The following is a 20,863-nucleotide window of genomic DNA, read 5'->3' as shown; positions in this document are numbered from 1 at the left end:
ATGGACTTGTTTATATAGTATAGGATTAGGATGACAATAACTTGTTCAAGTTTTTAATTCATGAGAAAGTAGAGATGAGCAATGAACTAATGTTTGTAATGGCACCCGCAGGGATGTTGTGTCTGAAACTGATAGGACCAAGTAAGCGCTTATTTTATTTTTAAAGTCATGATCGGGAAAAATAAATAACGGTTATAAGTAAGCTACGTTATCAAATAAAAGTTACTAACAACTTTATCGAGTTTTTAATTTATTAAGTTCTTAATTACGACATAAAAGTATAATCGAAGTGGTTGATAGTTCTCCAATGGATTATGCTATTTTGGTGAACTTTCGTAAGAAGTTTAAGAGAATAATGTCTACCGCAATTTGTGTCTTAAAGGACAATTGCAGGTTAGATTGGACATGACCTAAAGCACTACCATACAAGTCATTGTGTGTGGTGTGAGCTACTCTCGATCTTTTGGCCATCAGGCATTTGGGTGAGGTACGAGCTAACCTAATTACAAAAGCTTCTTCACCAGTTAGGAATTAAATTAATTATCTAAGTGAAGCTAGGTTAGTGATAGATAATCCCAAACCACAAAGGTCAATTATTTTAGTAATGCTGGATTGAGTATTAAACCACCTAATTAATCATCATGTCCACCTTTGTTTTTTTCTTCATTTTGTTTATGCTACTCTCCAAATCAGGATAAGATAGACTAATAATCTAGGTCTTTGACACAAACAAAGTCGTTGTGACATGAAAGCAATTCGTCCCAATATGCTTATACATCGACTTTGTTAATTCGTATATATCCATTTGGCGTTTAGGTTAACCTGGTACATTGTTTACCTAATTGAACTGTTTCGATTGGCTTGGGATTATTTTCTTAGAATTATTCGTTTGATTACTTTTGCTTATTCTCTTGTGAGAATTAGGATAGTGATTGGCATGACGAACAAGGACTACAATATTGAGACAACCAACCAATAATTAGGAGCACATTTACGCGATGAAGTGGTGCGGTTTCATTACGTGAAGCTATGGTGGATCTATGCATAGGACTTGAAATCTTGTTTGATATTCTTGGTTTTGATTCAAGTGGTTCTTTACATTTATATATGATATTCAAAACATATTACTTTACTCCATTGATTGATTAGGAGTGATTTCACTCTTAGTTTCAATATTTTTTTCACAGTTGCACTTAGAGATGTATTCGGCGTTTGTAATTTGTGTGTTTTTGTTTTCCGGTTAGCTCCAGTACTCAGAGTCAACCATGTTTAGTTCTTTAGATGGACAAAATCCAAATCCGGTAGATGTCGCGGTAGATCATACAAAATTGTTTTGTTTTTTCTTAATACGGAATAAGGCAATTTCAGTTCTTAGATGTCTAGCTAGATATTTCAGTTAGATGTCTACGTATGTGCTAAAACTTGTACTTGTTTTAAGAGCACACATTACATATGCAAGTTCCACAAATGCTTAAAAGATGCATGTGAAATTCCTATCTAATTTCAGTAAGACCAATTGCATCAAAAAATAAAAGATAGTCAATGCAAGGAGGGAATGCCAATTTCCTCAAAATCCATTATTGAGCTATGAGCCTATGAACATGGCATTGCTATTTCCTTGACTCTATGTAACAACATTTCTTTACTTCCTCTAAAAACTGTCCACCATTTTCTACCTCTTGTATATATATAGCTACCAGCCTACCGTTATAGCCCCAAGTAAATGAGAATCCAAAGTTGATGATGAATTGATGATGATCCATCGCCATCGATCTAATAGAAACACTGTCAGTGGTCTTATCTCATTCATTGACAAAATTGGTAGTGCACTACTTCTGCTTCCAACTACGATAGTATCTCTCACTCCTCTCACACTGCTCTTGCCAGGTTTAGCAAGCAAAAGCAAGTACCCCCTTTATCAAATGTACAAGGGAATCCTCTCCGTCTCTTTGTTGGAGTTTGGACTAAGTCAGAATATCATTGAACTAAGGAACCGAAAAATTAATCATTAGATTAGTTCATCGTACAAGACACGTCATGATTTATGTGTCGACTCATCGTTCCGAAGTACATATGTGGCTACGTATAGAACTAGATACATACACTACAGTGGATATACGTACGGTATATACACTACTGTACAGTATACATGGGTAAGAGTCAAAGGAGGAAGAAGAAGAAGTAGCTCTGCTAATGCTAGACTGCCAGGGTTTCGATATGCAATGATCTGAGGCAGTGCAGGGGTCTTTCACTTTAAGGGACAAATGGTCACAAAACTGGGAGATGAGGACCCGCTTTGGGAAACAGCTCGATGAATGGCTGTTCTGGTCCAAGTGCTTAACAGCCAGATAGGAAGATGAAGCACGGTCACTGAGGCAGAGAAGCTAACAAGCAATTCTTTCTTTCTGTATTCTAATTTTAGAGGCCCGATACGATACGAAGATGCATGTCGTCAACGCAGCTAAGCTCGATATCCAACTCCACAAGAAATCTTATTCTCTGCGTTTGGGTCAGATGTATGTTTTCCAAGTACTCCTTAAACGGGACAGCAAATTAAGTAATTAACCCAATTGTTTTGTGGTCAATCATCATTGATATTTACTTATTATTTGCAGGGTGTTCAGTAATTCCTTCCATACCAACAAATTAAGTAATTAGAGTTGTTTTGAGGCAGCAAATTTTTTTTCTCTTTTAACTTCAAATTTGCAAATTGGTTATCGAATCACATTCAACAACACAATAAACATTTCAATGTTATATCCAACATTATCGTACAAATAATTAAAAGTATCCATTGTTGCACTAACATGGATTGCTAAACCTTAATCAAACTAAGTTGAACTCTCGATATTGAAGGGAATAACAAATGTTTACTTATAATTTATTTACTACTTTATCAAACATTTAAATCTTATTATAATAACAAATCCGTTGTAACTCAACACAAATTGGTCGACTAGAGAATCAATTGGGTTCGACTCCCCGCAGTGGAACAATTTTTTTAATTTTATATTTCCAATCCTTATCCTGTTTGAAATCCATTCTTTTTACTTAGATTTTATTTACTATTTTATCAAACGTTTAAATCTTATTATAATAACAAATCCGTTGTAGCTCAACACAAATTAGACAACAAAATAATCAACTGGGTTTGACTCTCGGCACCGGAGTAACTTCTTTTTTATTACTTCAGTCCTTCACAATTTCCATCCCGCCCAACACCACGTACGTACCATTATGTGGTGGAAGGTGTTCAAGAGCATGCTAATACTTTAGCTACATAGTTCATAGTTGGAGTACATTTCTTAGATTATGTTTTCGAAGGCATCTCTTGTCTTTTCTTTTGTAAGCAGCTCTATGATTCCTCTATCCCATGATTGTACCTCAGTTTAAACAATTGAAGTATGTCAAAGGATTGGCTATCTTGATTCATGTATCCCCAACTGAATCATATGACCAGAAACTCAGAAAGATTAAGAAAAGGTGCAAAATCACCAGGCAAGTTTCAAAAAGCCCATAATTTGCCTGGACTGGAGAAAAGTGGACTGAGCGCCTTTATAGTAAAGGCCCAAACAATTTTAGAGATTGTTGTTCTATTTGTAAGTTTTAGTAGTTAACTGTATAATTTTGCTGCACTATCCCATTCAATCATCTTAGCTGTTCAACTCCCTCCCGCTTGACCAATAACGATAGACATTCTAACTAATAACAAGTAGCACTAAGATAAGTGGTGGTGGAGAATGTTAGTGGTGTAGTCGTGCCGTCGGTGTCGATGACTCGATGCTGGTGAGCAGTGAGCCGGAGTTGATGTCGTGATTATGATCGTTGATCTTTTCTGTTCAGCTATATATATGAGCCTACGACGAACGATCTTTCAATGATTCAATCTCCTATGCTGTAAGTTTCTGTGGAGTTATCAATATTGACCGAAGAATTAATGCAGCAATTAAATTGTCACTACTATTGGAAAATTGTGAAGTGCTTGGTCCCTGCTCTAGCTATCATCTAAGAGTACGTATCAATCTATCTCTACCCAATACCCATAGCGCTCTACAAGCATAGCTCAGAGGAGAATACCAAGTGTGAAACTCAGGAGATCGATCAACAACACTCAATCGTTTCTGCTGCAGGTAAGTTTGTGTTCCTTTTTTACTTTCGAGTAGAAATTTCGTGTTCTTAAGCCTGAGCAAAATATACATATGCATACTTTTAGCTAGCTAGCGAGCTCTGTTGCTGACGGCGAATGTATTTTTGTTATGCACCGTCAGAGAGCAGTTCTCCGTCCAACATATTATCATCTACTGATTAGCCGAGACATAAAACTCGTTCATAAAATTTCAATGGCGTTTATGGGTGTACATTGGCTGGTAAATCGACAACAAACAATTCAACAAAAATAAAAATTTGATAGCTTCAATAAAAGATGGCAAGCTTGGCATAAGAAAATTTACTACTACAATACATCGCCTTAATAACGCTAACTTACCAACCCTTTTTTTTTTCACTAACAAAAAGTTAAAAACGGGGAGCCCTTTTAGTGAAGACCCTTAAGTTAAGGACTAGTTTATGACTTTTTGGTTTATGATTTAAAAGAGCTATTTTTTTATCACATTTTGACATCTCATCCGTTCAATTTTTAGGTCTATATGAGTAGATCATTTCTACAAATTTCAGCTAAATTGGTATTCGTTAAGGTAACAAACTAGATCAAATTAATGGACGAACCAAATCTGTCAAATATGAACCGTTCAAGTTCATAATTGGTAAATCACACTTATGAATGCCTTAAAGATTTTCAATATGGCTGAAAATTTGCAAAAATGATCTACTTATAAATACTTATAAATTGAACGATCAAGATGTGGATAGAAGATCGAAAAGTTAAATATGCCGAAAAGTTCTCAATTAATCCTTAACTTAAAGATCCTAATAAAAGTAAAATAAACCAACCCATAGAAGAAGCATCTTTTATAACAAAAAAAAAACCAAAAAACTAAGAAAAAAAAAGACTAGCAGATGACCAGGTCATTTTTTAATTTTTCAATTTTTGATTATATATTTCAAAAGTGGTCATTCTTTATTGGCATCCGAAAAAACCGTTCACGCGGTTAGGCTACGCAGTTCGTCATGACTCATGACTGACCCAATCGTCCCGCCGGTAACCGCCGTATCAACCACCTTTAATCCGGCCCAGCCTGTCACCCGCGCTTCTCTATTTACCTCTTAAACGACGTCGTCCCCCTCCTACCAACCTTCCCATTAGGCCACTGCGACCCACACTGAACTATATACCCCCATGCATAATATTCTTATAAACCAAGTCAAGCCACCCCACCGTATTAGTCAACACCTCCGATCAGTTACCTGTTCAAGTTCAACTCCAAATACACAGAGACAAAAACAAACCGCAGATTCAAATTTTCCAACCCAAACTTTTCAAAACAAAAAAGAAAAAGAAAAATCCCAACAAGGTCGTTATCGACTTATCTCATATATCCTCGAGCCTTGTTCATCCTCACACAATTTAAGCCCCTCACATTGTATTCAACGTCGATCCAAAGACATAGACCATAACCGTCTCTTCGGCTCCACCAACTCCATTTCCTCCATTTTTTCTTTGTAAACTCATTGGCATTTGGCACCAAGAACACGTCCCAGTCTTTTTTTTTAAGGTAAAATTTTGCTGACACGTCCATCCCACCCTTTCAAATTTCCACTTTGGCTCGCGCTACAAATAGGCCCTCACTTTCCTTCAATCCCCACTACTTTTTTTTCTTCCTTTTTCCCTCAATTATTGTTTTAGTGATAAGATTCTGCTGTTTGTGGATTTCGATCTCAATTATTGTTTTAGTGACTGAGATTATTGTTGAGGAAGACTTGACTACTGTAAGGTTCCGGTTCGTAATGGGTTGGTGGAATCTTGGTTCCCTTGTTTCTAGTTTCCGTAGTCTATTTCACTTCCAGGTTTGTGGTGATGATTAAAATTACCGGGTTTAGTTTAATCATCGGTTAATCGTGTTTATGATCAGTGCAGTAATTAAAGAGTTTTGTGTTAATGTGGTGTGTTGCAGGCGGTGCAGGGTGATCGACTGGGCACGTATACCATCAAGTCTCATGGAGTTGCGGTTGCCAAGAACCACAAGCATGACTGGCTCATACTTGTGCTTCTTGGTGTCATAGAGATTGTGTTGTATATCATTGAGCCTTTCCACCGTTTCGTGGGGAAGGATATGATGACTGATCTCAAGTACCCCTTGAAAGAGAACACTGTGCCTGCTTGGGCTGTTCCTGTAAGAGAATTCGAATATTCACTATGTTAATGTGTTTCGCAGCTAGTGATCGGTTTTTTACTAGTTTGTGGGGATTGATGTTTCCATTGATATGATTCAGGTGTATGCAGTATTGCTCCCCATTGCCATTTTCCTTTTGTTCTATGTGCGTCGGAAGGATGTGTATGATCTTCACCACAGCATTCTTGGTAATCCATTTTTCGCTTGTGTATTTTTTTTTTTTTGCTTGAATAAGAACACTTGAATGGTTTGTGTTATTTTCGTCACTTGTGTATGTAATCTGCTGTCTATATGAGCAGGCCTGTTATTTTCTGTGTTGGTTACTGTTGTCATTACTGAAGCAATTAAAAATGGAGTTGGGCGTCCTAGACCAGATTTCTTTTGGCGCTGCTTTCCTGATGGAAAAGACGTATGTTACCCTTTTTTTCTGAAGATTAAAAACCTGTTCTGAATGGTGTTTGTATTGATCTATGCTTTTATTTTTTGTAGTCTTATGATGATACGTGGGGAGATGTGATGTGCCATGGTAAGGCCAGTGTCATGAAGGAAGGGTATAAGAGTTTCCCCAGTGGCCATGCTTCAGGTAAGCAATGCTTCCTGCTCTGTTATTGTTAATATGTTCACCAAAAATGCTACATATGATGATACTTTGTCATTGCTCTTCAGGGTCGTTTGCAGGCTTAGGCTTCCTCGCCTTATACTTGAGTGGAAAGATTAAAGTTTTTGATAGAAAAGGGCATGTTGCGAAACTATGCATTGTCGCCCTTCCTCTACTGGGTGCTTCTCTTGTTGCGGTGTCCAGAGTATCTGACTATTGGCACCATTGGCAAGATGTCTTTGCTGGAAGTCTGTTAGGTCTGTGTTATATACCTTTCTAAATTTTTTATTTGATGCTGCATAGTGCAGAAATAAGTTATTTGAGATTAATTTGTTATGAGTTCATATCTTGTAGGATTTGTTGTGGCTGCATTTTGCTACCGGCAGTTCTTTCCTGCCCCTTATCATGATGAAGGTCATTTTTTCACCCTTTTTTTCCTGCATATTTTTGCTCTCTGTATGTTGCACTTGCTGTCAAGAAATACTGTTCTGATGGATTTGCTGGTTCTTCTGTACTATCAGGTTGGGGTCCTTATGCATATTTCCGAGCATTAGAGGAGACACGTAGCAATTCAAGCGCGGCGACCACTTCCAATGCACTCAGTGTGCAGGTCATGGGGGTTCATAATGGGATTCAACATGTCCCTGCACAGAATGACACCAGTATTGCATTTACATCATATGCTTCGAATAACTACACAAGCCTGTAGCCGGATGAAATGGAATCTGGGAGGAGCCGAGGAGGTGATAACAACAATGCCTCTTGATCATGTCCTTTGCTGCCTAATCACTTATGTTTATACTAGGTTCTAGTTAAACACATCTTCTGTAGCTTGGAATCCTTGGATGCTATATGCAGATCTTAGCTTGATAGTCACGGTTTTGTGAATACCTGAATGCTTAATGAATACCGATGATGCTTCCTTAGAACTTAAATATAAACAAGGATGGGAGATTATTAACATCATTGGAAACAATCAAAGAAATAGCAACACACATGGATGAGTGTGGGTTTGGTTTTCTGCCTTTGGACCTTGTCCTGGTTTGCTAGTTGGCCTGCCTTGATTAGGATTTAGGACTCGATTATTCAACCATTTTATTTGCTTTCCTAGCTGTTCAACCACGCCCATATGAACCCTGATTTTTATTGGTTTTTAAGACCAACTCATAAATCAATATTTGGAGTTTGGTAATGTGCTACTAGCTTCTTGATCGAAAAAAAAAATGTGCTACTAGCTTGGCTTCTAATTTTGTTTATCTTCTAATCTAACTAATGACCAGTGACACCTTCTCCGGGTCTCCTTTTCTTTAAAATGAGAAAGGTAAAGTGCAAAAGGCCGGTATACCAAGTTATCAACTTCACACCAAGAACAAGTAACGAATATGGTATGGGATATAAAGAGTGTCAAAGCAGAACGGAAAATAATCGGACAATTAGCCTTGATGAAAAAATGGGGATAATTTTTGCTTTCTGAAGTTTGAAATCGCAATCCGGTTTCATCATGACAATTCTCACATTCTTTATAGAGTAAACAAAATTACCATCGTCTAAATTACGGAAAATTCTGCTAATATACATACTTGCTTTTACAGGCAAATTACTAGTAATCACCAGAGTTGAATTCCGCTCACCCTTTCTAATCTGACAAACAGGATTACTTTGGGAAATTCATTTCAATTCGTCTTGACTACACCAGACTTATCTTCTTTCCAAATTCATAAGATTTACTTCCCGTAAAATCCAAATCCGTAAGATTTACTTCCCGTAAATTCCAAATCAAGCTGTCACAGTGCGCGTGGTGAGTAACGCCGCCCCCAGCCAGCAATAAGCACTCTTTCTCTTTTCGTCGACTCCCTCTTTGAAATCCATAAAAGGCTTAAATACTAGCTTTGAATCTTATAGTAACAGACAAATCAACACCCCCAAATTCCAAGCCATTTCGAATTCCTCCACCTTCTTCTTCTTCGTCGTCTTCTTCCTCTCTACAGTAGAGATTTAACGGATAGTGACTTCTCCACCAGCTAAGCTGTCTCCGGCTCACTCGCTGCACGCGCTTTTCCGTCATCGGAATCCACTCCACCGCGTTCTGATCGCTGTCAAAACCACTCCAGAAGTCTCGATCGCTCATTCTGTCACAGACTCGCTCGATTGCGAACAAGTTTTACTCGTAAGTCTCTCTCTTAGTTAGTGCTGTAATTTTTTATGCACATTATGCTTAACACACACAAATTCTATGCGCGTTGAAATCCGTGTGCATGTGCAGCTCATTTTGGTTTGATTTGTCCCGATGTTAGGGTTTGGTTGCCTAGAATTTGAATTTGAACTAAAATATATACAAGAAGCCGAAATTGCAGGTAGCTTTTTCAATCAACTCGGTTGAATCTGCTCGGTTAGGCTTTATCTGAGCTAGGATTATGTGCCGGCTTTATTGGTAGTGACGTTTTGAGATTGTTCGGTTTATAAGTTTCGTCGAAATTAGGTGGATTCTGAATCGTTTTCTGCAGCAAGCTTCTGCTCTTTCGAAATGCCAGTGAGAGTAATTTCTGATTTCTTTTCATCAGTTTTCGGAATCTTTTGTTTTCGGTAGGATTAGTGCATAATTTTGTATTAGATAGTACAGTTGTTTATGATGCTTTTCAGTTGCTAAGCAGTGTGTGATTATAAGTTGATTGATTGTTTGTAGATCGCGGCACAAATTTTTGCATATTGAAGGAAACTTTAGAATTTAGACCGCTAAGCTAGCAGTGGTTTATTGCTTCTTATATTTGTTTGATACTGTACTACTTTCACCTTTCTCTCTTCCCATCAATTAGCTTTTACCGTTTTTAATTTGTTTTCTTTTCCTGGTTAGTTGAAAATGCCGGAGATTCTGTTGGGTTCTCACACCGTAAGGTCTCATGGAGTGCAAGTGGCGAGGTTTCATATGCATGATTGGATCATTCTGGTTGTTCTTGCAGCCATAGATCTTGGTCTGAACTTGATAGAGCCTTTTCACCGATTTGTTGGAGAGGATATGATGACAGACTTGAAATACCCTCTGAAAGACAATACGGTTCCCGTCTGGAGTGTTCCGGTAAGTTTTGGTTGCAAGAAAATAATATCACTGATAGAAGTGCTAATAAAGTAAAGTCGCATGAGGGTCTCGTGTCTTATTTTTAACTTTCTGGTTACAGATAATTGCAATACTGTTACCTCTTGCCATTATTCTTGTTTACTACTTCATCAGAAGGGATGTCTATGATCTACACCATGCCATTTTAGGTAATTCTTCTGTCATTCATTCGTGGTTCATATCTTGGACAGTAGATTTGCATGTTGTGTTATCATGATATCAATGCCACCTTTGATGTTCATTCTCAGGCCTTCTGTTTTCTGTCTTCATAACCGCTGTTTTAACCGATGCAATCAAAGATGGTGTTGGACGACCTCGTCCAGACTTCTTTTGGCGTTGTTTCCCTGATGGAAAAGGGGTGGGACTTCTAACATTTTCAATTTTTCTATCTTTTGATATTTTATTGACATAAACCTGCACTGCTAATTCTTGGTACACACAATGACATACAAGTAATCCATGTCCAGGTGTTTGATCGTATCACAAAGAATGTCATGTGTACTGGAAAGAAGAGTGTCATTAAGGAAGGACACAAAAGCTTCCCAAGTGGGCATACTTCATGTAAGAAGTTCAATAATTTTTTGAAACTGTACACGCTGATTAGGGATTTCTGTGTGTTATATCCAACCCCATTTCTCTAGGACACATGTTATGTTCTCCCAGATTTCCTCTTTCATAATACCATGCTTTATGGGGGTTTGGGTATGCTGCCCGGCCATCTTATTCTCTAGTGCATATATTTGGACTTTTGGCTTGCTCATTTGATATTTTCTTCTCTTATCCGTATAACCACAAGATTAGTTGAACAGACATTCTGGTTTTCCACATGCAGGGTCCTTCGCAGGTCTTACTTTCCTTGCATGGTACTTGTCAGGGAAAGTGAGGGTGTTTGATCGTAAGGGGCATGTTGCAAAACTCTGTATTGTTTTTGCCCCATTGCTTCTTGCAGCTATGGTAGGAGTTTCTCGAGTTGATGACTACTGGCATCACTGGCAAGATGTTTTTGCTGGAGGTCTACTAGGTACTTTTGCCTGCTTATGGAATCTCACTTTCAAGATATTTACAGAAAAAAGTAGTGTTTGTTGAGGTTTTTTTTTAATTTCATTTCTTATAATGTGGAATTCATTCTTTTGGTGCAGGAGTCACTGTTTCTTCATTTTGTTACTTGCAATTCTTTCCACCGCCATATGACACTGATGGTATGCACTGCTTGAGACTTGTTTTTCTAGTCTATTTTCACTATAAAGCTTTTGTTTTGTCCTGTGTTACCCTTTGCCTACCTTGTGGATGGGATTTGATAATTTTGAAATTGGTATGTGCTAATGGAACTAAGAAGCCGTAAAGATGCCAAACATTGCCCTTTTCTTCCTTGCCTTGGTATTCAGATTCTACAGAGTTCATGAGCGTTTTGTTTTCCTTCAACAGAAAACTGAATTTTCTACAGTTAATAATTATTTGAGGAACTAAGTTAAATATCTGACCTCTGCAGTTCATTATCATTGTTGATATTTCTTTCCTAATTGGATGGGCAGGTTGGGGACCTCATGCGTACTTTCAGATGCTGGCAGACTCTGCAAATGCTCAGCCACTGTCCACCAATGCAAATAATCTTAATGTCCAGCAAGCAGAACTCGAGAGTATATACATCCATCATCAGCAGGTTGTTGAAGCATCACATAGTCAAACCAGTAGTGGAGACACGAACCCCATGCTAAATGGTGGGAGAATACACTAGCTCTAGGCTGTGAGTACGCGACTGCAGAAAGAAGTAAAGAGTTAGTGATCAGATAGATGTTCATACTCTAGGATCCGTGGATGTTTTGAGTTTCACTACATGTTCTGAAATCTATAATCCATAGCGTATTTGGACCATCCTTTATCGCTTAAGTATGATTAGTTGATTCGATTTAGGATTTTTCTTGATGTTCATATTACATTGTTTCTAGATGCTTGTCTGTCTGAACTCTGAAGAGTGAAGAGTGAAGAGTCTTCAAGTCTGGACACATACACGTGATACACTGCGATTATATGTTTGTTTGAATCATGTAATATCTAGAAGGCACCCCAGACTTAATTTTGGTCTCACTGATAGGCTACATATTCCAGAACTTGGGTGCCAAGGAGAAGAAACAAACCCCAGGATTTCATTACTCTCACCTTGTCTCTCACCTACCTACTCGTATTTGGAATCTGGGAAGTTGCCAATTCTCATTTCACATCTAGTTGGACTCCGGTCAACCATGTGTTAATTTCCATAAGCATGTTTAGCCTAGATTTTGTCTAAAGTTTTTTTTTTTTTTTTTTTTTTCCGTTATTAAGTAAATTTTGTCATAGTAAAGAAAAGGAGTTTCTTATTTCAGACGAACTCTAAGGCTCTAAGAAACTGTTAGTGTTGAAAACTAAATCGTTTTTTTCTTTCATTCTAGCACGTGGGCGGCAACATTATCAAGCTAATTTCGCTGTTTAATGAAAATGATATGTTCAAAAGTGGGTAGAGGAGCGGCTGTAATGCTCTATTGGTTGACTGGACCTCCAACGGATTAATCCTTGGGTCTATTAAGACTTTCGGATACCGCAAACTTGTTCAAAAGAATGAAAATGATATGCTAAACAAACTGGATTATCAAGACCTAATTGGTGATTGAGAGAAGAATTGTTTAAAATGAATTGATGAGGGATTCGTTCTATGAAAGGCTGCAATTTGCAATAATCCCTCAATAATTTTGATTTATAAGAGAACCACAGAAAATAGCAGATCAAGCTTCCTTTCTGATTTATTCATAGCATATTTCCTGGGAATAGAAACATAGAATACAAAAGTTAAGCTGACTCATTCAAATAGTCTATAGATTATGAAGAAACGTGCAGTTTTAGATATTCAAATAGCATAGAATTAGTTCTTCTGGATCATGATGCACCTATTGCCAAGCAACCACTTTCTGTTGATATGTACGGAATAGTCATATTGGAGTCAGAATTAGAGCATAGAACCATGGAATTAAAGACACCTTTTATTAATCATATAGATAGATTATACCACGAATTGGATATATATATTAGTCAAATATAAGCTCAAGCATACTTGATCAGCTAGATAGAGTTATCATTATTCAATTATTGGATGAATACTATAGTAGACAGACATTATTGACCAAGCACACCATTTCTCACTCGTAACAGAAACCCTGTGATTCTCTTTCTCAGAAGTTAACTCCAAGACCAAGCCTTTATGACCATGCTTAATCCGACTTCGAAGTCTCCTATATAAACCCTTTCTTCCTTGCTATCTCTTCACACACTCAACTTTCAATATCACATTCTTCATTTCTTACAAGCAACTTCCACAGGCTGCAGACCTAGCCAGCTTTCTAGAGCAGTTGAAAACTACAGTATGGAGATCGCTCCGACTACCTGCTACGAAAACCTGAAGAGGTACTGGAGGAGGAGAAGGTACCAGAGACTGAACGGTGACAACAAGAAGAAGATGAGGGTCGTAAGGCTCGGTGGTGGACCTAATGGGATGAGCACTAGCCCTACTCGGCGGTCTTGGAGGGTCAGAACCACAGCAAAGCTCAGACTGATCAAGTATGTTACACCGATGAACCTCTTGGCCAAGCTCCACGGTGCTTATGTTGATATGATGGTTCGGACGGCCGGCAACGTTGGCGGTGCTAGGAGGATTGCAGGAGGGTCAAAGAAAGTGGCGAAAATGCAGGATCAGATTTCCATGGCAGCTTCCGAAGAAGCTGTTGATACTAGATTGGTTTTGGAGATTTACAAGAGGTTGGCAGCTTCTCGCCAATTAGCAGATGCGTATTGAGATCTTGAGCGAATCAATTGCTTACTGCAACTTCGACAATTCATATTTGTTTCGTTTTCTTACTAGAAACATGGATTCACATAATGTACAAGTACTGGTAAAATGGTAGAAATGTGAAAAATACTAGTCAGGCTTCATGCTGTGATTCTAAACTCTTGTAGTTACAGCAATTGTTGCTAATTCTTTTAATGTGAAAATGGTTGTGGCTTCAGTCTATACTATCTAACTTGAATGTAACTATTTCCATTAGTGTGCTTCTTGGGCCAATCATCACCCTAAACCAACTAATTAACCGCTGGGCAGATATATAAGTTACTAGCCTTTCTGTGAATTATAGTAGAGGTTTTTTTTCTTGGTGTGATGATATAATTTTGTTGCAACGCACAAGTTTAGAGCTGAATTGGTTTATGTGGTGAATTACGCACGAGTTAAGGCACGTATGCTACTTTTTTTGGGGCCTTTATATGTCTCTTATATTTTATCCAATCTTTGTGATCTTTTAATAGAGTTTTCTATTATGAAAAGAAAAAAAAAAAATTAACTTGTTGCGTGACTGAAATATATATAAATCAGTGCATGAATGCCATCCTCCACTCAATATAAAGTAAAGATGGGGATGAAATGGTTGTTGAGTTTATTTTGTTTCTCTATGAGACTAACGGGTTTATCTGCTATACCGAACGGTATAGCATGCGGCATGCCGTTCGGTATAGCATGCGGCATGCCTTATGACTAAAAGAGGTTGTCCAGCAGGCTAGGGGGTGGTGGTTGGCAGTGGCGTAGCCAGAAAAATAAACTAGGAGGGTCAAAATTTAGTGCTTCCTACATCGTCTACATTCGAGTAGTTTGTATCGCTCAACCCTTACCAACTTAAATAAAAAGTATATAAAATATCCATGATGATCGTTCATAGTTTAAGTCATTTTTTCAGATTGTAAGGTAGCATGTAATATTAATTCGTCTATGCGTCAAACTTTACACTAATTATGTAATATAAGCATGAAAATGGTGTGATTGTATCAACCTATCATGGATTGTATGGAAAAGTGAGAGAGGTCATTTGAACCCTCTCACACTCATGTGGCTACGCCACTGGTGGTTGGTTGAACTTTTGGTCATGAAATTTGCACGGTATAGCAGAATTTTTCGAGACTATAAACATTTTTAGAAAGTACGACAGTAGGTTGACAATAATATAAGATGTTTGAAACTACTAAAAATTGGTAACTTCATATTTAATTCACAGTGAACAGGAGGGGCAGAGAGAGTTTGCTAATTTGGTTTGAAGTTTTGATTTTGTTAAGCTCTTTTAAAATGAAGAATACAATATATCCAAAAGCATGAGTTTGGTCTACACTTCCTTATGTTGATAGCTTGAGAACGAATTAGATGTTGTAATTGGTTAAACCGAGGGTTAAGCCGCCGAGGGTTGAATCAAACTGCATGTATAAACAAGATCAATTTATATTAAACATTAATTGCAATTAGTCATTAATTAAGAATCTCATTATAACGTACTTATTCAAGAGACCCAGCACACAACCTCCATGTATATGTACATAAGCACAGTAACTAAAGCACTCTAGAGTGACCTGAAAGAACAAGCTGATTCCATTTGTAATCATTTATGCACGCAACACAATTTCACTGAGGAACAAAAACGAAAAAGTGATTGATGATTAGACAAATGAAGATGACTCATTCAAATTACGTCTTGTACAGTATATTATTACATTCCGACGTTTATGTTTATATATACTTGTTATCCCAGCTGCAAGGCAAGGATCTTCAGCTCGTATACGTACAGAGCAAGAGTCCTATTATTCAGTTTGAATTAGACCATGGAGGTTAGGTAAAGGATATAAAGGATTATGCTATCAATTGGATTTATTAACAAATTAATTAAGCAGAATCATTCTGTATATTATTATACGTTATTCAATTATTGGAAGAATTGGTATTCTTTGACTGGTCTCACAGGTATTGTTTTGAGTATTGACCATGTCTTAAACTCCAAGGCCAACTGACCTCCAGTTCTTCCATCTACATGCGTCTATATAAACCCGCTCTTGCATTCTCTCTTCACACACCTATCTATCTCCAATTGACTCTCAAACATCCTTACTTCCTTTTAAGCTTCAAAGACGTACAAGAGTGCAGACATAGTTGCAGCCCGAGATAAACTACTATGGAGATTGTTCCGAGTTCCTACTACGACAACTTGAAGAGGTATTGGAGGAGGAGAAGGTACCAAAGGCTGAATGTAATCAGCAAGAAGAAGATGAGGGTTGCGAGGCTCGGTGGTGGAGCTACTGGGGGGAGTACTAGTCCTACTAGGTTTTTCAAGATCAGAAAGCTCCGATTGATCAAGTTTGTTTCACCAATAACGCTCTTGGCCAAGTTTCATGGTGCTTATGTCGATATGATGGTTCGCATGGCGGGCAACGTTGGTGGCGCCAGAAGAGTTGCAGGAGGATCAAAGAAGGTGGCGAAAATACAAGATCAGATTGTTTCGGTGGCGGCTTCTTGCGGCCGTCAGGAAGCCGTTGACACTAGATTGGTTTTGGAGATCTACAAGAGATTGGCAGCGTCTCGCCAGTTAGCTGCCTATTGAAGCATGCATCACCCAAATTGTATGACGGTGTACGTATACGTGCAAATACGTATACTTAATCTGATTCCTTAAATTTGTTCATTCCTTTATTTAAGATTTTAAGCTTAAATTTCAGGTTTGGCATATTTGATATGTTCATTGATTTAAGCTAGTTCGAAACCTTAACAATCACCAATTTAGATGAAATTTTGCACAAGTGATCTATTCATATAAACCTATAAAGTGAACGGTGAAGATGTGATTTTGTGATTGAAAAGTTGATCTAATGCTCAATCCTTCATATATGTCAAAAAAAAAATCCTTAGTGGAATGACCATATATGTAGTTCTGTACTTGTCATGCACTCATGCTCGTTATATGTCCCAAACCACGATATTTTGAGTTGATTTTGTTTCGTGTTGGTGATCGAATTCATTATATTGTGAGTGCTATGAACTACTACTTATGTGTGACCAGAGATGATATAATAGGAAGGTCTACTACACTTAAGTACGAGTGGGCATCATTGGAGAAATGAACACTGCTAAAATGTGTGAAGAACATTTGGATTTTTACTCTCTGATTTTAGCCGCTCATGATACTTGAGATATTGGAAATAATTAAATGGGGTAAAAAGATTGTACAATCAATATTATAGAAAATATACATATATAATATGAATTCATGCATGTTACATACAAGTAGGAAGAGTAAATAGAACGTGAGATCAATGTTGGAAAGCATACATATGTGATTTTAGCAGCTAATGGATATCGGGTTCGAGTGGAAAAGATGACCGCCAGGGGTAAACTAGAGTTGGGGATTTACCAAAAGAAGATGAGTTCAATGGATATGTAACTTACAAGGATGTTATTAAGGATGTTCTTTTTACAGATATTTGTATGTGAATAGACGAGGTAATGGTTTATGTACCCCTTCGTATATAAACATTATCAATTAATAAAGTTTGAACATTTAGTAATAAGGCATATCAAACAATTTTTTGTTTCTCAAACAAAAAGTTCCCCGCGAAAATGCATCCTCGCTGCTACAAATTTGGGTTTCCTTAAACCGGCATTACAAACAAGATATGAAGAATCACTCGTGCAACATTTAGAACCAGATAACAAAAGGGCAAATGAAGATGACTTATTCAAATTAATAGTTTGCAGAGTATGAATTCATCAAGATTTGTCTTATGTGTTTATAGTTGTAGTCCTTCAGCCTTAGCACGAAATTCTCCTGGGCCTTCACATATGTGCCAACTACAAGAATCTCCTGTCGATCGATCGGTAGGTAAATAATGTACAGGAGCAAGCGATCTTATTCAAGCCAAGCTAGTCTGAGGTCTAATTTGGTATTGAGTTTTGATGATTAAAATCACTTAATCATAATTTTATATAGATTTTCTGTTTGGTAAAATCTTAAAACGTGTTTATCTATAACTTTTTAATTTAAATAACCACGATTTTAGAAAACAGATTGGAAGTTGCTTATTTAAAACTGAGTTTTTAAAAAATTAAGTTTTTAAGCCGGAATCATGAATATATATATGGGAGTATTTGACCATGAAATTGAACTTATATATATTTTTGGGAAAATGCCCAAATGCCCAAAAACAGGGATTTTAATGCCCACTTCAATGTAAATCTTTTCTGTTAGCCCATTTCAATGATTCTTATGCAAAAGACATTATTACCCTCTATAGAATTAAACTCATACAAATCTCATCTTTTTCTCTTTCTCTTCTCGCTCTTCTTCCCCTCCCGTACTCTGCTCTCTCTCTCTCTCTCTCTCTCTCTCTCTCTCACACACACACACAGATCCTTCGTCGGCAACCTCATCCTCGCCTCCACCATCTCCGGCGACCTCTTCCGTTGAGGGACGTTTGTCCGCCACATCCTGATGAGCACGCCGCTCTCCTCCGACCTCCTCTCATCTCTAGGTGCTCTTCGGTCGCGGCTCATCTCTCGGCACTCGTCGGTCATCGCTCGGCTGTAGTCGGTCTTCTCTCAGCGCTCGGCGGTCTTCTCTCGGCGCTCAGCGGTCGTCGGTCTTCTCTCGACGCTCGGCGGTCGTCGGTCTTCTCTTAGGCGCTCGGCCTCCATGGCCAGATCGAAGGCGTCGGGTGCGTGGTGAGGGAGGTGAAGCAGTTTTGATGAGGGAGGAGTAGGTACGTTGAGGGAAGGCGCATGGTAAGAGAGTAGATCCGGTGTGTGAGGGTGCATGGGTCTGCGGTAGGTGTGGTTACATTTTTGTAGCTGATAGGTAACTTGATTATTCATGTTGTAGTTTTGATTGATTATTGGCGGTCAATAACTCGAGTTTATTCTGGTATTTCTTCTTTTCTATTACAATAAGTTGATTATTGGGGGTCAGTAACTGATTATTAGAGGTTAATAACACGATTATTAGGGGTCAGTAACTGGTTACTGGGTGTCAGTAACTGGTCAGTAACTGGTTACTGACACCTAGTAACCAGTTACTGGGGGTCAAAAACTGGTTACTAGGTGTCAGTAACTGGTTACTAAGGGTCAGTAACTGGTTATTAGGGGTCATTAACTGGTCAGTAACTGGTTATTGGGGGTCAGTAACTAGTTACAGGGGAAATTCCGATGACCGGAGTCTGGCGGTCGGGGAAATTCCCGTGACCGGAGTCCTGCGGTCGAAAAAATTCCGGTGACTGGAGTCCGGCTGCCGGTGACAAGAGTCCGGTGAGATTCCGGCCAAGTATTCTCTCTTTTATTTTCTCTCTCTATGCATATGTAAGGGGTGAGGGCAAACCAGTCTTAAAATAATATGGTTTGTTAAGACTTTAATAAAGATTTGTGCATTTGGGCATAAAGATTTATGCATTTGGACATAAAAAATGTCACCTTATATTGAAATGGGCTAATGAAAAAGATTTTCATTGGAATAGGAAATAAGGGGTTTAAATTAGTACTAAATGAGCATTTTCCCTATATTTTTTGAGCTGACGTCATCAACTGTTCACCAAATTATGTACACTAACTCACAAATTACTGTTCACGTCAACAGTGTTGGGCCTGGGTGTTGGGTCGTCTGCAGGTTCGTCGCTACCTCTATTTTAGCTATATCATGAAACTTCTAGAGCTTCTGTTTCTCATGAACCTTCCAAAGCAAACCCATTTTTCACTTCTCTTTTCTTCCTCCCAAGTGTTCTTTCACTCATCTTCTCGAGTCTTCCCTTTTTTCCTTGGTAATGCTTCTCGCATCTTCTTCAGCTGTCCCAAATATACAAAGAAAAAGATAGAGCAAACAGAGTAGATAAACAAGTGGAGAGCAGGTTGTTCGGAGCTAGAATTTGTGTTCCCGAATACTGCAATTTGCGTCTTCATTAACTTTCATCGTTTGGTAATTAGATTTGAATTCCTATTTTTTAGATTCTTTCTGTTTTATTTTTCTGATCGATTCTTTTTCTGTCTGATTGTGGCCCGACGGATTTGGGTGTATTCAGGTTTCGGTAGAGCTCTCCATTAAATTCAGGTTTCTGTGCTTATCTTTTTTTTGGTTTGATTTCGCTCATCACCTCTCTTGGGAGTTTGGGTTTCAATCAAGCATAGTGAGCCAGAATTTAGTCAAGTAAACTGTTTCAAATGAGTTTCGGTAAGCTTGGTGAGAACGTTTTCTTCTGTTCTTGCTGAATTCAGGTTTATGGGCTTATTCTTATTTAGACTAATTTCAGTTTACCCCCATTAACTTTAGATCGATCATCATGTTAGTCATTCTTCTTTCAATTTCATCAAAAACACCTCAACTCCCAATTTTAATCAGTTGCGCATATCTAAACCTCCAATTCTCATCCAATTCTTCTGTCAAGTGATGACTTGATATCAAAAAGAAAGTCAAATTCTGAAAGTTACATTTCAGACCATTTTTCCCCCATATTGATACACATCTTCGTTCCCATCACAACCCCCTAACCTTAGTGATTTTGATAGAATTGAATGCAATTTGTCTATTTTTCCTTTTTTCTTTCTTCTTGATATCAAGTCATCACTTGACAGAAGAATTGGATGGAGATTGGAGGTTTGGACATGCGTGGCTGATGGAAATTGAGAGTTGAGGGGTGTTTTTGATGAAATTGAAAGAAAAAGGACTAAATCGATCTAAAGTTGATGAAGGTAAACTGAAATTAATTATTCTTATTTGTTTGATTTTTGGGCAATTTAATGCAGGAGGTGACACGACCCACCCCGAATTTCACCCTGAAACCCAGAGTAAGTCGTGCGGGGACCACCTCCAAGGAAAATTTACTGAAAAGATTAAGAAAATCTCCCTTGCAGATGGACAACCCTAATTCGAAAATTTCATATTACACTCTTAATTTAACGCTTCTGAATATCACATAATATACAAAATTCTAAAGTATTCAGAGCTACTAAACACAAGCGGAAGCAAGAAAACAACGAGTAAGGTTGAACAGGTA

The 20,863-nt window shown here is 38.0% G+C and overlaps 3 protein-coding genes across 3 annotated transcripts; all 3 read left to right on the top strand.

Moving 5' to 3' along the window:
• The first annotated feature begins 5,652 nt into the window (after window positions 1-5,652).
• On the top strand, window positions 5,653-7,845 carry LOC101304478 (putative lipid phosphate phosphatase 3, chloroplastic-like). The gene is made up of 8 exons (XM_004298988.1): window positions 5,653-5,964; window positions 6,072-6,290; window positions 6,391-6,478; window positions 6,590-6,699; window positions 6,780-6,873; window positions 6,957-7,145; window positions 7,243-7,302; window positions 7,410-7,845. Exons 1-8 carry the CDS (start codon window positions 5,905-5,907, stop codon window positions 7,595-7,597), a joined length of 1,008 nt encoding a protein of 335 aa, XP_004299036.1. The 5' UTR covers window positions 5,653-5,904; the 3' UTR covers window positions 7,598-7,845.
• A 972-nt stretch (window positions 7,846-8,817) lies between these two features.
• On the top strand, window positions 8,818-12,155 carry LOC101304187 (lipid phosphate phosphatase 2-like). The gene is made up of 9 exons (XM_004298987.1): window positions 8,818-9,055; window positions 9,243-9,424; window positions 9,740-9,961; window positions 10,062-10,149; window positions 10,249-10,358; window positions 10,468-10,561; window positions 10,833-11,021; window positions 11,140-11,199; window positions 11,533-12,155. Exons 2-9 carry the CDS (start codon window positions 9,413-9,415, stop codon window positions 11,733-11,735), a joined length of 978 nt encoding a protein of 325 aa, XP_004299035.1. The 5' UTR covers window positions 8,818-9,055; window positions 9,243-9,412; the 3' UTR covers window positions 11,736-12,155.
• Window positions 12,156-13,391: 1,236 nt separating this feature from the next.
• Window positions 13,392-13,820, top strand: LOC101312640. Its single transcript, XM_004300908.1, has one exon. The coding sequence runs from the start codon at window positions 13,392-13,394 to the stop codon at window positions 13,818-13,820; it is 429 nt and encodes a 142-aa protein (XP_004300956.1).
• Window positions 13,821-20,863: the final 7,043 nt, after the last annotated feature.

This window comes from Fragaria vesca, linkage group LG5 (assembly GCF_000184155.1).
Source record: "Fragaria vesca subsp. vesca linkage group LG5, FraVesHawaii_1.0, whole genome shotgun sequence".
Taxonomy (NCBI): domain Eukaryota; kingdom Viridiplantae; phylum Streptophyta; class Magnoliopsida; order Rosales; family Rosaceae; genus Fragaria; species Fragaria vesca.
Note: the sequence above shows the minus strand (reverse complement) of the source record. Positions and strands in the feature narration are given on the sequence as shown.